General features: G+C 34.3%; 1 protein-coding gene across 1 annotated transcript in view; it reads right to left on the bottom strand.

The window, feature by feature from the left end:
- Positions 1–19,949, bottom strand: part of NEB (nebulin) — a 135,896-nt gene that overhangs the window by 35,313 nt on the left and 80,634 nt on the right. The window contains exons 92-123 of the mRNA XM_062578819.1: positions 19,361–19,462; positions 19,055–19,162; positions 17,865–18,176; positions 17,642–17,746; positions 17,454–17,558; positions 16,765–16,869; positions 15,624–15,731; positions 15,426–15,539; positions 14,440–14,637; positions 13,880–13,984; positions 13,381–13,485; positions 13,187–13,291; positions 12,601–12,708; positions 11,792–11,905; positions 11,066–11,263; positions 10,292–10,396; positions 9,489–9,593; positions 9,088–9,195; positions 8,609–8,716; positions 7,594–7,701; positions 7,148–7,252; positions 6,951–7,055; positions 6,622–6,720; positions 6,262–6,372; positions 5,992–6,096; positions 5,174–5,278; positions 4,643–4,747; positions 3,392–3,496; positions 3,005–3,109; positions 2,505–2,609; positions 1,919–2,023; positions 158–262 (exon numbers count right to left, since the gene is read on the bottom strand). Coding sequence (XP_062434803.1) covers positions 158–262; positions 1,919–2,023; positions 2,505–2,609; positions 3,005–3,109; positions 3,392–3,496; positions 4,643–4,747; positions 5,174–5,278; positions 5,992–6,096; positions 6,262–6,372; positions 6,622–6,720; positions 6,951–7,055; positions 7,148–7,252; positions 7,594–7,701; positions 8,609–8,716; positions 9,088–9,195; positions 9,489–9,593; positions 10,292–10,396; positions 11,066–11,263; positions 11,792–11,905; positions 12,601–12,708; positions 13,187–13,291; positions 13,381–13,485; positions 13,880–13,984; positions 14,440–14,637; positions 15,426–15,539; positions 15,624–15,731; positions 16,765–16,869; positions 17,454–17,558; positions 17,642–17,746; positions 17,865–18,176; positions 19,055–19,162; positions 19,361–19,462 — 3,786 coding nt within the window. The remainder of the gene's footprint in view (positions 1–157; positions 263–1,918; positions 2,024–2,504; positions 2,610–3,004; positions 3,110–3,391; positions 3,497–4,642; positions 4,748–5,173; positions 5,279–5,991; positions 6,097–6,261; positions 6,373–6,621; positions 6,721–6,950; positions 7,056–7,147; positions 7,253–7,593; positions 7,702–8,608; positions 8,717–9,087; positions 9,196–9,488; positions 9,594–10,291; positions 10,397–11,065; positions 11,264–11,791; positions 11,906–12,600; positions 12,709–13,186; positions 13,292–13,380; positions 13,486–13,879; positions 13,985–14,439; positions 14,638–15,425; positions 15,540–15,623; positions 15,732–16,764; positions 16,870–17,453; positions 17,559–17,641; positions 17,747–17,864; positions 18,177–19,054; positions 19,163–19,360; positions 19,463–19,949) is intronic.

The following is a 19,949-nucleotide window of genomic DNA, read 5'->3' as shown; positions in this document are numbered from 1 at the left end:
AAGACTATTTTATCATTTCCAGCACTAAGCACATATATAAAACTTTGGAGTCTGGTATCTGTGGAAATTCAGAGAACTCACAAGCATTATGCGTTAAAAATCCAAGCAGCTAGATTGTATATATAAGGCCTCCTAAAGCAGCAGTTCTTCATTTTACCTGGCTCCATAAGTATGTGTTGTAGAGTGCTCTCAGCATATCTGGCCTCAGAATTTCATTACATCCTTGTTTCAGCAACATCTTGGCAAAGGACTTATACTTTTTCTGTGCATGCAAATGTCAATGAAGCACAAAAGAGACTTGTGAAGACTATAAACAACAGCACAGCTCTAGATCCCAGTCACTTTTAGAGTGGAGAGATTTAGGCAAGATACTGTATGTTTTCATTCAGATGTGCATACAACTTACATCCCTATAATTAAGAATGGCAACAGTATATATTAAAAGTCTCATTAAGGAAATACTCGAAGTATTTTGGGAGATACTGGAGTAAATTACAGATTAAAGTAAAGGCATTTAAAAGCCAATATGCCTCTATTGCTTTATCTGAAAATAAGCAAGAAAATAATCTTTGTAAAATCACTAAAAGTCTTCATATGCATGATATAACATTCATTTTTTAAAATCTCTCCAATTATTTCAATAGGCATTAGATGAGAATCTACTTGAAGATGATGTCAGTTGATGCACAATAGATGAAAGTACATACGGTATAGGTTAGCTCACCCAAAAAGTAATATTGCTTTTTGGGTGGCAAAACAGAGAATGTCTGATCAACTGAACTAAAACATCACAATATCACAGGCGAGACCTACAATATTGCCGCTAGAGACATTTCAGGCAGACAAAGATAGTTGCTGCGAGTGAACCAGGCACTTCCTGGCAGCACTGGCCAGCTTTCCTACAGTACCTGACTGCTCAGTGTGGTCCCCCACTTGGCCAGGAGGTTCCTAGGATCATCCACAATAACGCTGTACCTATCTTTGAGCTTCTCATAGGCAGCTTTATATAATTTCTGCTCAGAATAGCATAATACATTGTAACAACATAAAATAAGAAAGTGAAGACACAAAGAGATCCTGAGGTCATAGTTCTAACCACTGAAATCTCATTAAATGCAATATTTGAAGGCTGGGATTAAAATCCGTATCCAAAAGAGAGAAATGTAGGAAAAATAGAAAAAAAGAGAAAACATTTCCAATACAAAATATACAGCTGTAAATTACTCCTGAAAGGCCTAATTTACAATTTAAGGATGCATACATCCTATTCCTGCCACTCTTCAGTAAGCGAAACTGTTTTTCAAAGGGATTTGTCCTACAGATGTACAGCGTTACTTCTAGAAACTTTGTTGGCAATTTATACCCAGAGACATTTGTTAACCTTTTGCTAATACACTGTGCTTATTTTTCTTTAAGTCTAAAGGACAGATCAAGTAAGTTAAAAGTGAAAGAATTCAATACAGAATATCAAAAAATGGAATAAAGTTATGATAACTTTGGAGAAAATATTATCCTTCTAACACAAAATTTTGTTTGATATTTCAAGAAAGCAGCTGTGATTCTCTCTATACTCTTTTTGCATATGACAATCAACAGTCAGTTTTTTCCTCAACAGTTTTACTAAGCAAGCAATATCTTTTCAGTTAGTATTTGTTCACTGGTCAGCAAAGAAGTTATTCTGCAATTTCACTTTTTAATTATTGTAAACCTGCTCTGTGCAATTACTCAGGCAGATAACAGGAACATCCTTGTCTTTCTTCATTTTAATCTGACCTTTAAACATTCTTCTTTTAACTCCCTTTTGGTCTACTTTGATCTATCTACCATTTCATAAGGCACACCAGCCTTCAACGCAGTGTTAACATATACAAAGCTATTACTTCAGTATGAGAGATTACTGAAATCTTTTAATACTTACCTCATCCATCAACTTAGTGGCATATTTAAAATGCCTGTTAATTGGAGAGTCAGCTACATACTTAAAATGAGACTTGGTCTTCTCAAATATCTCCTTGTACTTACACTGGAGAGAAAAGAAAGAAAAGAAAGAAAGAAAGAAAGAAAGGTTACCTAAGAAATGTAAGGCAATAGAAATAGAGAATTGTGAAAACTATCTGCAGCAATAATATGGTAGAATTAGTGCATATGTGTCTTTAACATATTTACAAAAAAAGTTTAGGTCAAAAGAGTAGTAGTTTGTTTCTTAATCATACTAAGAAAACAATGGAAGCTTCAAACCTTCATAATTTTGAAGTGGGACTTAAAATCACTAGAAAAATTACTCAGAACAGATATTGTTCCAAGGAACAGAGGGAATAAGTAGACTGTTTCTAATTTCAGTAATAGCAAGCCTTCTATTTTCAGATGTTATGTTCTGTGTTCTACCATGAGATATTCATTTCCATGCCTTGACCAGAATTTGATTGTCTTTAGAGAAAGATGCAATTACAACATAGGCAAACTTTGAAGAAATACTTAGCAAGAATACAGATTGTCTTACTTACCCCACTGTAGAGCACCTTATTTTTTTCTGCTAGAGCAAAATCTGGTGTATCCCATGCATAACAGCCGATGCCTCTAAGCCATGATAAGTCTTCCTTATATTTAACCTTTAGAACAGAAGTAAAAGGTTTCAGTTTTAAATGGCATCAAATGGTACCTGATCAGTACTGAAATAACACATTAATTAACACATTTTTTTTCAATGCTACTACGGATTTTACATATTTTTATTACAGTGATAACAAAAAAAAAAAAAAAATCCAAGCAAATACTGCTATTGAAATTAATGGAACAGTCTTAACTGATTTCAGGAGACAAACTGCAATTTTAGCCACATTATTTGCTCATGTCATTTCACAGATCTGCCAGGCAAAAGTGTACATCACTCTTTCAATTCCATTGATATTGCCTTGATTTTCTTAAGAAATATGGACATTTTCTATATTTTGGAGACTTCCACTTAGGTTTCAGCATCTCCGATTCAGGAACTACTTGAACTCACATCACTGATAGCATCTGTGACTGCACGATGATGGGAATGCTCTGGCCGGTCTGGGATAGATCTCCAGATTCCCAACTGACTCATGTAGTTTTCTTTATATTTCACCTAAAAAGAAAGATAAAAGCTGAAATAAAACAATTTCAGAAAAGAACACATCAGCCACGCAATTTTAAAGTATTCCTTTTTCTGAAAGGTCAGAGCTAAAAACATGAGATTGAGATTTATCTACATTTGTGTCTTCTGTAGAAGGACAGAATTTAATATTAATAGTGCTAATTATATATTTCTGATTGTTTGACATAATCAAATAGAGTAGTAGTATAAATGGCATATTCTAGACTATTAAATGACAAACAGTAATTAGGAATAGAAATGTTGTATACATACACTGCTTATATCATCAGTGACCTTTCGATGATAGACAATATTCAAAGCATCTTTCACTGTGTGGTATTTCCCCTTTGCGTTCTCAAAGGTTTCTTTGTAGCGCAACTGATGAGAAAAATAATTTATAAAAGAAGAAATTACCTTTATCTGTCAAGAATTGTTTTAGTTACATATCCTACCTTTTAAGAATGATATCAAGGGATGTGTTACTTTTCAACATGTTAAAGTAAGCCCTATGAAATTTCAAGAGGATTCAGTTGCCAAAATCAATTACAATTTGACTGAGACTCACAGTGAAAATTGTGGGAGAAGTTGGCCCATCAAAAACAAAGTTCTATCATATTCACTTTCAGACTGAAGAAAACACTTCCACATATCACAGGGTCACTTTCCAAAAGAGAAAAATTGCTGCATTTGGCATAAAAAAAACATTTATCCCTTCCTCCCTATCCTGGTCCAGAAGAAAGCAGTAAGATCATAGGCTTGGGCTAATCTTCTCAGAGGAGAAATTCAGATGTGCAAAAGAACTGGGACACACCTTTACAGAATTTAAAACCAGTCTTAAGACACCAGTTGGACAAATCCACAAGCCAAAACACCAGCCCAGTATATGCCTTCTCAGGCTTTTCCAGGGCCCCTGGGCAATGTGCAAGTTGAAATACATAGCAAAAGTCTCACTAATGAGTAGACTACTATTAGCCATTGCCTTAAAGAATAAATCACTATTCTACACTTGAAGGAAAAAATAATTTCCTCCTCAAATCCTTAACTGCAGCAATTTAGATGAAGTTTTTTCCTCTAATCTACTTCTAAGTGAAAAATGAATGAGTTCCCACTAAGAGTCAAGTTTATTCCTCACACTTATCTAAGATAAGATATCTGATATATTCTAATGTATTCTATTCTGGTTCCAGTATCAATCATTTCATTCTAGTCTGCACTATTTGGAGATTTCATATGTAAGCAATTTGTTCTGAACCTATTTTTCTTCTGTTCTATCTCCACACTTCTGCGCCAAAGAAAGTGAAAATAAATTATAAAGAATGAAATCAAGCATTACAGTGCCCTCAATCTAAAACTTACTAATCTTAGTAATACCAAATTGAAATACATACACAAATGGAGTGACCACATTCAGGACCCACACTGGGATATTTTGCTGTTTACATGCATTTCCCCCCACAGATCTTTTTCTTCTTCTTGTAAAGAAACTGAAAAAAAAGTAAGCGAAAGTATTCATGGGCTACATACATCACTAGCATTCAGGTATGCTCTCTTGGCTCTGATCAAGATTGGTGTGTCAGGGACAGGTGTGTATTTGTCCTTCATCTTCTCATATTGGATTTTATACTTTTTCTAAAGCAAGACAGTAAGATGGAAAAGAAAAGTTATACCTTCAGCCTCAAAAGCATTTGTTAAACTGGCATTACGCTAAGGTGCTACACTGAGTGCACAAAGATGTTACTCCTGCAAAGTGCTTCTATCAAAACACTGTGAAACAAGCCCAGACTTTTAGCTCTTCCTAGTTCTTATGGATCTTGTAACCCACATCCCTCAGATTCTGCAAACAAGCTTTTAGAAACAGGTATCTTATAAAATACTGAAATGTATAAAGATGTGTATTGGTTTACCAAGCTAACATAGAAAACACAGAATTTAAGCGTAACAGGCACAAAACCAAACAGCAAACAGATTTAAGTCTTGAACCTACCGTTAAAATCAGAAATAAAACTTCCGAACAGTTCAGCATAGTGATATCAAACAAAAGAGCAAATATCTTACCTCACTAACCATGTCCTTTACATGCCTAGCATGGGTAAAAGCTGGAGTCTGACCACCAGCATGGTGATGGGGTCTTTCTTTTGTGGCAAGCTCCACATACAAATACTGCAGTAAGAAGAAAAGAATCCAAAAATATACATTTCAAATAAGTTTTATTTGAAAATTTTTTCCCTTAAAAATGATTGTAAGTTCACAACGCACATATAACTACACAATTTACCCTAGAAGAAAGTAATGTGCTCTTTCATCTTCTACATTCTCTTAGGCTATCTTTCTCTATCAATGTTCTTGATATTTTGTAAATGCCAGTAACACACTCACAGAAAGTCATAGGTACGTGGCATTAGTGACCTTGGGCTCTGTATCCAGACCTAACTTTAAATAAAATTGTTCAAATTGTCTGTTTCTCTCTGGCAGGTATCTTTTTGTTCTGTGAATTTAAAAAATCCGTAAAATTTGTAGATAATAGCTCAGTTAAAGAACTCTTATATGAATAAAGAAGTGATGATTAGTAGATTAGATAAAAGCAGATGAATAAAAGTGTTTATTTCTCTGAGAAAATCAAAGTTTCAGAGAATCTGAACAAAACTGACAGGGCTTAGTGTTCTACTTCAGACAGATAAAGTGGGACATGTCCATTATAGAGACGTGGTCAACATGAGATTTTATAGCCACTTGAAAATGAGGAATGGCCATTTTTAAAAGTACCCTCTAGGAAATCCATATTGTTTTGAAACACCCTAGAAAATTTTTACTGTACTTTAACAGAATGTTAAGAGGGATCCCCCAGATGTTTTCTCTCAGTAAAAATTTGTCACCTGGCTCTGTATTTTTTGTCCTTGTTTGGCTCTTAAGAAATCAGGTGTATCAAGGATGGAAGTATATTTTGTCTTCAGCTCCTTGCCTGCAGCTCTGTAAACCAGCTAGAAAAAGACAAATCCATGAATTATTTCTTCTGTTACAGATGCCCATTTAGCAGCTGGCAATCACAGCTTTGCATTCCATACATTTCATGAAAGTCAGTGAGAGTATCTGAGTTTTTTTTAATTATAACTAACACAGATAGACAAAAATAATACAGAACTTACTTCACTCAAATGTGTTTTTAATTCTTGAACAGTCCTGTATCCAGGAGTATCCAATACCACACTGTATTTATCTCGCATCTTCTTTGCATTATCAGTGTATATATAATTAGACTGAAAAAGAAAAGCAGTATCACTTAGGAAACTGTTATTGTTCTTGGCAGTAAAGAATTTTACAGTGCAATCTAATAGAAAAGAATCATACTCTGTTCCTAGTACATTGAAACAACTACTTAGTTGCATGGCAATACATGTTGTCATGGTCTTTATTCATTTTTATGTACTTAATTTCTTGTAAATACTTAGCATGCACATCAGTAAATCAATCGTTGTTATATATGCTTTTCAGAAGAAAAATCTTACCCAAAGTTTACGCAGCTGGCGAGCACGGACCATGTCAGGCGTATCATATAGGAAGCAACCCAAGCCCTTCAACCACTTTAGATCCTCTTTGTATTTATTCTATAAGGCAAGTAAAAGAAGATAAATCAGAAGTTAACTATTGGGATCAACAATCCCAACTGCTGGGGACTGATTACTGAATAAACACAGTTAAAATGTCTTTACTCAAGAATAGAATGCAAATGATGAGTCAAATTCTACTTCCATTAGTAGAATTTGAACATGAATCAGCAGAAAAGAATGAGGCCTGCTGAATTCAGGTACCACGCATCTTAACAGAAGCTGCTTACATCACTTGCGATGTCCACAGCATAGCGGCAGTGTAACACCTGAGGTGTGTATGGCAGGGGAATCAAGTGTCCCTGCATCTTAAAGAAATCTGACTTGTAGATGAGCTGCAAGACAAAGAAAAAATAACATTTCACGTGTTTGATCATGCTGAATATTCTAAATCTCTTCAATTTTTAAATGTTAGAAAGACACATACATCACTGACAGCTTCCTGTGTAGCTCTGACTTGACGGATTTCTGGTGTGTCAGGAGTGGTATGAATCTTGTCCTTGTACTTGTGGTATATTGCCCGATACAGCCTCTGTACCAAAGGAGACAGCATTCTACATGTTAAAAAAATAAAAGCTTAAAACAGCAAGTGGGTTAGCAGAGTTTAAGTACTTTTCTCTTTAGTACTTCATACTTAGTTCTTCATGGCAAAACGTTAAAAGTTTGGGCTTTTAAGAACCTCAAAAAGTCATATATATCAACTCCAAGTTTGAATTAATGATCCCTTGCCATTCTTGATAGAAGTTTGTCTAACCTGTTCTTAAAAGCCTCAAACAATAGGAATCCCACAACCTCTCCAGTCCATGTATTCTCATCCCTACTATTTTAGGCATTAGAAATATTATTGAAAATACGTACATATATTTACTATACCTCATTAATGACTTGATTCACTTTCTTTACATTTTCAAACCCAACATCTTTAGGTCCCAGAGTATAACCTTTAGCTTTCATATGTTCATAGGCTTCTTTATATTTCAGCTACAAAGTGGAAAAAGGAATTTTTAGATAGAAGAAAAACATAAAAAAATTAAATTTGCTTGTGATTCTACTTACACTGTAGTTCTGGGAGTATTCTATGCAGTGTAAAGAATCAAATTTTTAGAGACACTCCAGTGAGACTTAGCTGTATCAGTCTTTAAAATATCTGGGCATCACCATTATTTTTGCCTTTAGAATGCGGCCTAAAATTACCGTTTTAAATTTCTCCTGTATCTAAGATATTAGTAGCTGAGGAAAATTACATCTTGATATTAATTTATTCAGATAATTGTAGAATTCAGTTACATCTAAATTCTGTTAAGACAAATATAATCAAAGTCAGGGCCTGGAGTGAACTAACAGGCCTTAATTGCCCTGCCCAGCCTCACCTGGGACTTCAGTCAGTGCATGAGCTTTGTTGTAGGTGTATCCATCTGCATCCCCGTCTCCGGCCTCATTTCCTGAATGGATCTTGCACCTACATTTTAGGTAGCTTGTTTCTAATCTTCGTTCTAGCCTCACCTTCTGGATATACCTTGGACCTATGTTGTATCCTTATCTCCCATCTTACTCTGGCCCTCTCTCCTGCAGCTCCTGACTGGACGTCCTGGATGGCTCCTGGACCCGGTTCCTCACCTACCGTGTCTAGGACTGTTGATGCAACCTGTTATTAGCACCCTGCTCTGCCTACTCTGCTCAGATACTGCAGGACTGCACCCTGGTTGGTGAGGATATTTACTGCCATGGGCACCCTCAGCCCCTAGCTCATCCCTCCCCTGTATTGCTCTCTGACAGTCAATCTCATATTTGAGAAATAACAGTCTCAAATAGTTGTATACTCGCACAAGATTTCTGATGAGTACCAAATATTCCCTTGCAAATCATGTCGTAGAAGGACATTACTTACATCACTGCCAATGTATTGGACATGTTTAGCATGCTGAAAGCTTGGGGTATTTGTAGGAAGTTTGTATCCAGTAGGTAGAGCATTCAAACCAGCCCAGCGATACAAATTCTGCAAGGAGAGAGTTTACGACAATCATGTGAAATATTTGAGACTACTCAATAGCTGTGTAGAAAATATCTTATTTACAATTGGTAAAAGATTTCCTTTTTACAATCATGTCTATACCATTAGGTATGCTTGTAGATTAAATGAGAACATCTTCTCACTTTAATTTTAAAGCAGTGAAATGTAGCTTCTTTATCTGAAAAGCTAGAGGAAGACATTAACTTTTAAATAATTTACTTCTTGAATACAAGATAAGTCTGTGAACTTGCAAAAAGAGAAAGATCCTCGGAAACAGAAACATGCATCAATTACACAGGACAAAAATGTGTTCATTGCTTTTTGTGTCCTGTTAGAAATAGAATTTTTATACTTACTTCACTCTGTATTTTGTGTGCATGATTTGCCCGCTCCAAATCTACTGTTTTATTAGTAGGAATCATTTTGCCTTTGATATTGTGTCTATATTCGCTGCGATAGATAGCCTGAGAAAAGGAAAAAATAGTTAGGGAGAGTCCTAATAGCCATGTTTTCTCATAGTATATATTATTTGCATACCTGTGGGACTTTCTTTCAAAAGAAAATATATGACAGTTTTACCTATTTAGGCAACTTAATGATTGTGTTGTTTGTGTTCTAATATCTTATTGATGGCATAGGCAACAAGTTGTAGGTATCAGCACAGAAATAATTAAAAAATATTAAACGTTACTTTTCTGGAACTTCTAAGGTAACAGCATATGTAAAATTCTAGATGAAATGTGATACAAACACTTACTTCACTCAGATTCTTGCCACTGAGGACATTCTGGACATAAACAGGAGTGTCCATGACCACAGTGTAGTCATTCTTCATTTTCTCTGCCTTAGATTTGTACTTAATCTGCAGAGAGAAATTCATTTATTATATTATTTACTTATTTTATTAGTGAACTGGTAATAAGCAGAAAGTGTATTGAAATTATAACTTAATGAATGAACATGGCACCTGACTAAGTAAGAACAGCTAGAGGATTGCTATCAAGGAGTTTTAGGCAACATCAGTACTCTTTCACAGGATATGCATGTGCACCATATGATGAACAGCCAATATAATTCTGATATAGAACTTATGAGAAGACATATATTCTGGAAAACCAAACTTACCATTCCCCCATTTTAATGGCTGAATCCTCAACAAAGGATGGACCATAGGATTTTGAGAGGGGAAAAATACCATAAAAATCAACATCAAAGATATATGTTATATATCTTTCTCTACTGAAATACTTGATTTGTATTATTTAAACTTCATTAATCTGGAAGAAGTAGATATTGTCTGGGTTTATTCAGGAAAGCATTAACATATGTTTAAATATATGTCTGCTCAGAAGAGGTCTTGAAAACAGTAATTCTTCGTTCAGAGGCATTAGAGCATAGCAGAAATGATTAAGAATTCATACAGAGAGGGATATATAACATTTTTGCAGATTATATCTGGCACAGAAAAAATATGCACTATTTTCACGTTATCCATCATTTTAATACTGTGTTGTGAAAAAAAGCTAAGAAACAGGACTAGCATAACCAGCTCAGACTCACATCACTGCGAAGGTCATATGCATGTTTGGCATGAAGAATTTCAGGAGTGTCCCAGACAAAGCAGCCAATGCCTTTCAGCCAGTTGAGATCATCCTTATATACCACCTAAGGTATAAGAACAAATAAGCAATCTGTAAGACTTCCACTATGAACTAATCTCTTACTGCTAAGGTGTGAAACAAAATTGTCGAACGACAGTAAGCAAGGTTTCTAGTATTTTGACTTTCTTTGGTTTGAGAAAATCAAAGTAATTCCTTTGGAGTGACTTATATCATTTTTCTTCAGTGTTTCAGTTTAACCAATGAATAAAAAACCCAAATGGTTTTTAAAAATGTATTTGCATAGCCTACAGGCGATGATTTAGTGATAGATCAATGACCTACCCTTGGGCCAACCTATGCAGGGTAAGTGTGCAGAAGCTTTGCATCAGCAGAATTTTCTCTCTAACTTCCAGAGTTTCCACATCTTATGCAACCAAATGATAAAGGACAATTTACACACAGAGATGGCTGAACTGATAGAACTGTAATGTTATACAACCCAATGCCTATATAGATAACACTGAAATTATGCAAGCTTAGCCACATCTCAGCTGAACACTTACTGCCAAGTATTACAACTCACAATAAAGATGCTGTTTAGTGTATAATCTAATACCTGCATGTACCAACCTCAGAACACTCTACGTTTTTGCAAAATCGTTTCCTCTAACAGTGCATAAATGTAAAAATCTTTTCTAAAACTGAGCCATGAATATATGATTTGTGTACTTACATCACTAAGTTGATCAGTGACTTTTCGAACATGGGCATTGATTTGAAGATCTGGTAGACACATCCACTCATGAAGATGTGTGCGGTAATCAATTTCACTGACTTTCTTCTGTGCATCCTTAGCAGAAATTATGTCTACCATGTCTGGAATAATGTGGATTTTGGCTTTATTCTTTTCATAGACTTCCTTGTACAGGCGCTGCAGAGTAAAAACATTACATCAGTGATGCTGGAAAACAGTCAAAGCATTCACTGCTAATAAACATATGCTGACAATTTTTGCTGAAGCAAAATTATTGACATTTTCTTGGAATGGTTGTTGAATGGCATTCTCTATGGCTATGAGTAAAATTTACAACTTGCTTTCTCTAAAAATAACTTGCAGATAGGGAACCTCCCAGCCTATCATACTAATTAATAACTGCTAAAATATGATTTGACAATTTTTCATGGTACTCATGTTTTAAAAGGAGATAGATTAGGTAGTACTCTGTTTTACACAGAAACATACTACACTAAAGGTTTAGTCATGCAGGTGATTTAAAAGTTGAGTCAGAAAACTGAAAAGACACATTCGTAAGTGTAATACAGGATTTAACAAATACTGAACACTGCCCAATGCCTATTGAAATATAATATCTGGAGGAATGAATGAATGTGGGTTCTTTGAGCATCCTCTTCTAAGTATGGTTTTATGAGGAAAACATACATTAAAAAAAATACTTACATCAATATTAAGCTTTCCAACTCTCAGGCACCTTGCTGTGTTGGGATCATCTTCAACACCTCTGGGTAATGTGTACAATGCTTTAAACTTGTCATACTCTTCCCGATATTTTACCTAAGCAAATGCAAAGAAAGGCAACAAAATAACTTACTCCTAGTGAGACAACTGTATTTTTGAAACCGAACTCATCAGTGAGCAAAAAATTCAGTTAAGTTCAAGAGGCAGAGAAAGCTGCTCAGAGAAAGATTTTGGTTTTCTATTTTACTTTAAGCAGCAAAGAAGTCACACCATAACTATGATGTTTTAAAAAATAAAAATAGATGCTGGGAGACTTTTAAATAAAAAGCTTGAATAAACAATTTATATTTTGTTCTAGCTCTTTCATTTAAAGATATCCACGAAGAGAGTGATCTCTTATAAGCCTCAGTTCATTAAAGCATTTGCTTTCATTAATCTGTACTCAGTAAAGCATCAATTAAGGAAATACATAAAATTTAGTGTTTTTTGTGATCTAGACATTTGTGCAACTTAGACTATAAAAAACCTAACCAGTAATTTTCAAGAAATAGTTTATTTTACTATAAAATGTGGATTTTTCTTCAATGCAAAGAGGAAGCAAAGGACTATCCAACTGTTATCCAAATGATTATCACAGAAAAGTCTTTATTCACAGACATAAATTATATTTAAAATTAAATATAGAAGATAATTTTGAGAATTTGTTTGATGCCTATGGTATATGCAATGCATGAAGGATTTCATTGCCTGAAATGATCTGATTGAAAAAATAAAGTATTTCATTCACTTACTATACTAGCATTATGCTTCAGTTCTTTTGCACGTGCTAAGGAGACTGTATCAGAGGGCAACATATAGCCAGTAGCTTTCACTTTATCCCAGGCTTCCTTGTAGAGATTCTATGGGGAAATAAAAAGTCTCTGTGAGTTTGAAAAATTCTTCTCTATACAATATAAATCAAAAGCCCTCCTGTTTTTATTTAGACACCTTAACTATTACTTGAGATCAAGAGACCAGTTCACTACTTAGGATAGTCTCTTACCAGACTTAAAAACATACATGAAGAGTGACAAAAGGTCATTTATCTATTTTTGTCTAAACCTCATACAAGAACTGGTCATGGTTCTAGTACAATTTTCTTCAGGGAATACATTTATTAATGCATGTACTTTGACAAGACTTGAACTACAGACAGGAAACATGCCCTCTATCTGAAATGCAGTACTAGCATCTTCACCCTATTCAAGCAATCCAGAAGGCTACCACTGGCTTTAATAAGCTCTGTGTCTGGGAGTTTATCTTCAAACAGAATGAATAATCAAAACAAGATGAAAGTCCCACATACTGAAGAGAAACAAAAAATGTTAAAACACTTACATTGCTAAAAAGATGTTTCAAATTTTGAACTCTTTCAGAATCCACTGTTTCAGTCACAGTTGTATACTTGTCTTTAGTTTTGTGGTAATTTGCTTTGTATTTCACCTGCAAGATGAAAGAGAGACTTAGTGAACTTGTTTCAATTCTCAGAAGGAGCAAGGGGAAAAGTATGAGGAGAAAAAGTGGAGACTCACCTCACTAGCATTTATACCACTCTGCACTGCAGTCACATAGAGAGGTGTATCAGTAACAACACCAAAGTTCTGCAAATTCTCTTTTCCTGCAGCTGTATATTTTATCTAAGGAAACAGATCAAAAAAACCCCACAAAACATTAATGATGAAAAAGATCAAAAAATTCCCTGTCAGCTTCCTTGAACATCAGTTCTGGAAAAATGAAGCACCATGATTACAGCCCAGTTAAGACCATTCTTAAAGGTGACAGGTGATATAGAAATACCCAATATATAACAAAAATGAACTGAGGCATCCTGAAAACTGCATCTTATCATTGTATAGCATGTAGCAGGCTTGGAGTACTCCCAGCAAGGCAAGACACTATTATCCCTGCCTATATATCTCACTGAGATATTTTGTGCAGAGTGTTCTGAACTGGGACAAGTATCAATCCCAGTGAATAATAAATGGAAAAAAATCTTACAAGTATTTACTTATTTGAAGATAATATGCTTACTTGGCTCTGGAGGTCATACGATTTTTTAGCATGCAGGATTTGCGGAGTATCCCAGACATAGCATCCAAGTCCCTTCAGCCAATTTAAGTCATCTTTATATACCACCTGTATGGAAGAAAACAGACTAATCAGTTAGGAAGATAATTGCCCTCTATCTGAAGAAAGTAGAATTTGTTTCTTTTCTACTTGCAGTACCCTCTACTGGGTACTGCAAAGCAGAAGAACTACTGAATCTGATCCAGGCTAATTCAGTAGTTACAGATTATTTAGAAGTTTATATGGAAGCACAAAGAAGACTAGCCCATCTCACAGTTAACCTGAATGATTGTTTTTCCTACAGAATTTACAAGCAAAACCAAACCAAACAACCAGATCAATAAAATGCCCTGAAGAAAAACATAATTTTTGCTACTATTTACTATACAGTCTAGGAGCATGATTAGTAATTTCATATTTAAATACTTTGAAAATATTTGAAAGTGTTTCATATTTAAATACTTTGACAAAGCAACATAAAATGTATTAAAATTTCAAAGAAATACATGAAATTTCATACATACATCACTCAAAATCTCCTGGGCTTTTCTGGCTTGAATAACATCATTTTCTTCAGGTGAACAATTCCACTGATGAAAGTAAGTTCTGTATTCTAGATCACTGAGAATATACTGGCATTTTTTAGCTAGCACATGATTCATCATGTCACTTGGGATATGGACATTTGCTTTGGTATCTTCATAATTCTTTCTGTATGCCAACTAAAAAGGAAAGATTGGGGAGAAAGCAAGAAGAACAAATAGTGTTTTTCTCTAAGATAATTTTGACTCTAACAGGATACAGGTTATAGCATAGTCTGAGGCATACTTTCTGGAATTAATGGCTGAACTTTCACAGGCTTCAGTAGAAGAAAATGTTAACTTAGACAACTCATTAATTAACTACCATTTATTCTAATGGGGTGCTACAAGGACAAAAGTGATTTTCAGACAAAATAGCTGGTGTGAAAATTTATAAGACTCCAAGGTTAAAAAAAAAAAAAAAAAAAGTGTGATTTATTTTAGTTAGATCTTCCTGTGCAAATGAAGATAATATCTGGGATCATATTAACTTTATGCTTAGAATGACATGCTAAATGTACAGTGGTGATGATAACAGAACATCCACTGTGCATTTATAGTTCTAGTTCTTACAATTTTATTTCAATATAAAATTGAAATAAAACTAGCAGTTTTTTATAAAGCAAAAGTATCCCAGGTCATACAGTACTTCCAACTGTTCAGCGTCTTAAATTTAAATAGAAGAAGGTAGTTTTTTTCTATTCTAATATGTCTAATCACTGAATAACTTCCTTCTTCATCTCCTAAATCATTTCAAGTTCAATTATGCACCCCGTGTAAAAAAATAACCTTTCAGGAAACATATGAAAATACTACTACTACTACTAATAATAATAATATTAAGCATGGCATTAATTATTTTTAATATGAGAATCACAATAAAATATAGAAAAGGGAAAATATTACAGCAAGAATAATTCTCTCCTTACCGCGCTCCGTATTTTCTGGAATGCTAGTGAGTGAATGACACCGGGGAAATCACCAATATCCTTCCCAGCCAGGTAATGGCCTTTCAGCTTCTCATATATTTCCTTATATTTAAGCTGCAAAAAATTCATGTGAAAACTGTGAAGTTCATTCTAACAACACATAGCAGAAGAGAGAAAGAATTGAAAATTCATACTAACCTCACTATTAATGTAATTTGCATGCTTAGCTCCAACAAGTGGGATGTACTTCTCATCCAAAGTATAACCAATAGGCTTACTGATTTCCCAAGCATTTTTATAAAGTTTCTAGACAAACAAAACACACATAGGTTTTGAGAAAAAAAATCCACTACAGTTTCCAAGAAACATATTAAATATTAGCAAAAAAGTCTCAATGTGCCATTTTTATTCACAGGGGATACAACTATGTTTACAGAGTAGTCTCTTGTTCCATGAATGGCCACAATAAAGTAAAAGGAGAACATTCATTTCAACACTTTCTTTAGTGTCAGTAAGGGAACCAGAATTAGTGTGCCAATCCAGGGAAGTAATTTTGCATGAATGTGAACTGATCTCAGCTTTCTTCACTAAATTCACTTTTTTTGAATGGTGACCTTGAATTTGACATTTCTCATTCAGAATAGTAAAAAAAAAAAAAAAAAAAAAAAAAAAAAAAAAAATCAAATACAGATATGAATTCTTGGTTAAAAGTACCATATAAAACTCCACAGATATATGTTCAAAATTCTGAAAAATTCCCAAGTATTATTAATACTATTGTTTACTATAAGAGCATTATCTATATCAGTGGTAATTTTCTAATAAGTCATATATATGTTATACAATATATAAATATATTTACAGTCAGACTAACTATAAAACCCTTATTCACATGAATGAGTAGTCATTACTTTTTCAATAATAGGGATTTTGTATTAAAATTAATGAGACTACTCATAAGTAACTGCTTAACACTGTAAATCATCTACAATTTTCTCTTACCAAAAAAATAAACATAAATTTCACCAGTAGTCTAGGGAGACATTACTAAATGGAATTGTAAAGCACTTTTATCACACAAACACTATTCCTACTCAACTACGCAACGCCATGCAGCACTGCTTTAAGATCAGTTCAGAAAGGAAAGAAATTACCATTAGCCCCATTATCAAAATCAGGAAAATCTGGAGAACAAAAGCATTAAATGACTTTCCCAGTGTCACTCAGTATATCAGTGACAGAACTAGAAATAGAACACAGCTTCCTGAAGTCCAGTCCAGTGTTTTTCTATTTTCAAAAAAATAAACTAAAACTTAATCAGGTATTTATCAAATCTTACATCACTATATAGTAAGGACATGTCTCTGGCATGGTTCAGCGCAGGAGTATCATCAGACCCAATGTACTGGCCTTTCTCAAGGTTAAATGTTTCTTTGTATTTTAGCTAAAAAAGAAAACAGATAGTACGTTAATTTCATGAAGAGAAAAAAATTTGCCCAACCAGTCTATCTATTAGAAGCAGATGTTTATTTTCAGTTAAATTATCGTATCTTCAGTGATGCCAGTAGTATCTTCCAAACACTATGGTATGCAGGCAAATGTCATCAGCACATCACATCACAAAATCCACTAAGTATTCTAGAGAAATTAGACATCCTGATCAGCAAACATAGGTTAGTAGCATTGCCATGAACTCAGCTAGTATTGTAAAATATACTGCAATTCATCATGAACGGGATTCAATTTTAAATGACTATAAGCACGATCTATGTAAATTCTAAATAAGGGACACCATATATTCTTCTGCAGAAAAATGAAAAATTATTTTGGATAGTAATATTGTGTTATTCACTTCAATGACTTTTACTGTGCAACTTATTTACCCCAATAAGTCTATTATTAATGAAGCACGCACATGCACACAAAGGCACATACACAGTGCTAAATATTTAGTCTAGCAAAAGCAATTCAGTCATTTACTAATTTTACCAATCTAACAGTTTATATTAAAAAAATAAAAGTACATACATCACTCTGATTGACAGAGTTAATCTTTGCCAAAACAATGTCTGGAGTATCAACCACACTTGTATAATTGGAAAAATTATCAAGGGCTTCTTTTGTATATGCTCTCTGCAAAGAGATGAAATATTTTCTTAAATATCTTGCACGAGTAATAAGAGCTAATCACTAACAGCTATAATATTTTCTCTCACCTTATTTATCAATTTTTGTGCATGCTTAACTTTCTTGTGTTCCACTGAATCCAGAGGAATCCAACCACAGCCGCGGAGCCATTCCAAATCAGATTTGTAAATATTCTAAGTGATAAAAAGAAAAAAAATTATTTATTCTATGGTGACACTCTTATTCTATATGGACAATATACCTAGACTAAACAAAGTGCATATTACATAGCTTATAGATAAAATCACTTACATCACTTTGCAGATCATAGGCCTTCCTAGCCTGAATACAGTCATTCTGGTCAGGATGACATGTCCATTGATGCAGGTATTGGCGGTAATCAATATCACTGACCAAGGTCTGACATTCCTTGGCTGCCATAACTGACATCATATCTGGAGGAATGTGAATTCTAGACTTAGTTTTGTGATAATCTGATTTGTACAATCTGTCATTCTGGATCTCGCCTGCGTGCTCAAACCACACCAGTTTGGGGTCATCTCTCATAGAGGGAACTCCAACGTAGTGTCCTCGTTGTTTCACATAGTCAACTTTATATTTAAGCTGATGGAAGAAGGGAGAAATATGTAAAAATCAACACAGATTATATCTACTCTATTTTTTAATCTGTGAAAAGCTAAGTTTTCGTCAATACAAAGGGCAGATTGAGATCTTGTTATTGAGACAGGGACTTGTCAATGGCAGTCTTAAGGTTTCAGCACATAATCAGATAAAAATGTTACAAACAGTAATGTTAATCCGTATATTCCTTCAAAATACAAAATTTTCTAGATTAATACGTCACCATTTTTAGTAAGCAGTATTTTCAACACAAGAAGAAAGTCTTGTTAGAAAATGTTTGCTAAAAATGCACTTAACTTTAGCTCTGTAGCAAATTTGTCTAACAAATTATTTGAAACTGTCTGAAGAGTTGCAGATTATTGAAAATATCTGCACCATAGTTTTGTTAAAATGTATATTCAGTAGTTTAGTGCCATGTAATAATTTCAATATCCATTACGCAAAAATTTAGAATGCAATATGCATATCATCTTAAAGTTTTTCAAGGTGGAAGCCTCCAAAATATGCCAAAAAGTATAATCAGAATTATATATTATAAACATATTATTTCAATTATTTAAAATGGATAAAATATTAAGTTGATAATTATGAATACTTAGTTGATTTCAAAAGGACTGTTTCTGGACAAGGTGAAATGGAAAGGGGTATCTGACCTTTAAGCACTGATACTCACAAAATCCGTAATACCATATATAGAAAAATTGTTCGAAGGATAGTGGACTTCATGGGTCATGAAAACTCTACTGGTGTTGCCCCTAACACAAAACCTTATAATCTCTCAGTTGCTGAATTTGCAAGGCTTTTAACATTCCAAAGCTTCGAAGCACTCCCTTCCTAATGTGATGAGAAAAAATTCTTACTTCACTTTGGACATCATTTGAGTGCTTGGCATGACAGATCTGCACTGTGTCAGGAGGTAAGAGGTAACCAGTGGCTTTTTCTTTCTCCCAGCTTTCCTTGTATAAATTCTGTGGAAAACAGAAGTGAGAAGGAATTTAAAACTACTATAATCATTGTTATTACTGTGTATATGTAGTCTATATTAAAAAATAAGGAAAACGAATCCTTCTCTTATGACATTCTTAGCAAGGCAAGCTTTGTAAATTCCCTTATAGAGCTACTAACGTGATTAGAAGTTGTCAGACAATCAAGGAAAGAATACATACTTGATTAAGAATTCTGGCTGCCTCTCGGGCCATATCTAGCTGTGGTGTATCAGTGAGAGTGTAATTCGACTTGACTTCATTCCATGCTTTGTGATATTTAACCTAGAACACAGAAATAAATAATTGTAACATCATGACAGTATTTGCAAAACATAGTACCAAGACCCACATTTATCTACAAAATAAATGTAGAAAAATGAAATTTTAAGGCTACTAGATATGACACATCAAATATGTATCCAAATGGATATATTTTTTAAAAGGAAGCTGTGCAAGAAAAGGAATAACAACATTTGCCAGAGAATATTTTGAAAGTTTGTTCCAGTATGGCTGGATGGATAGGGATGAATTCTCAGAAGCCAAAATTATGCTGGCTGTTCAGTCTACCAGGATCTATAGTTGATAGCCCAGCTACAGGAAGAACCGTTTGAAGCAGGACAGCAGATTTTGAACATTTTAATATCAAATCTCTTGTTTCTCTACTCAGTATGATCTGTAAGTGAATGCAGCATTTTAGCACCTCCCCACCACATATATACACACACACATGCACACACTCTGAGCCATATTCCCAAATACAGGCAATGCC

This window comes from Rhea pennata, chromosome 6, assembly GCF_028389875.1.
Source record: "Rhea pennata isolate bPtePen1 chromosome 6, bPtePen1.pri, whole genome shotgun sequence".
NCBI classification, from domain to species: Eukaryota; Metazoa; Chordata; class Aves; order Rheiformes; family Rheidae; genus Rhea; species Rhea pennata.
This window is presented reverse-complemented; position numbering and strand designations above follow the sequence as displayed.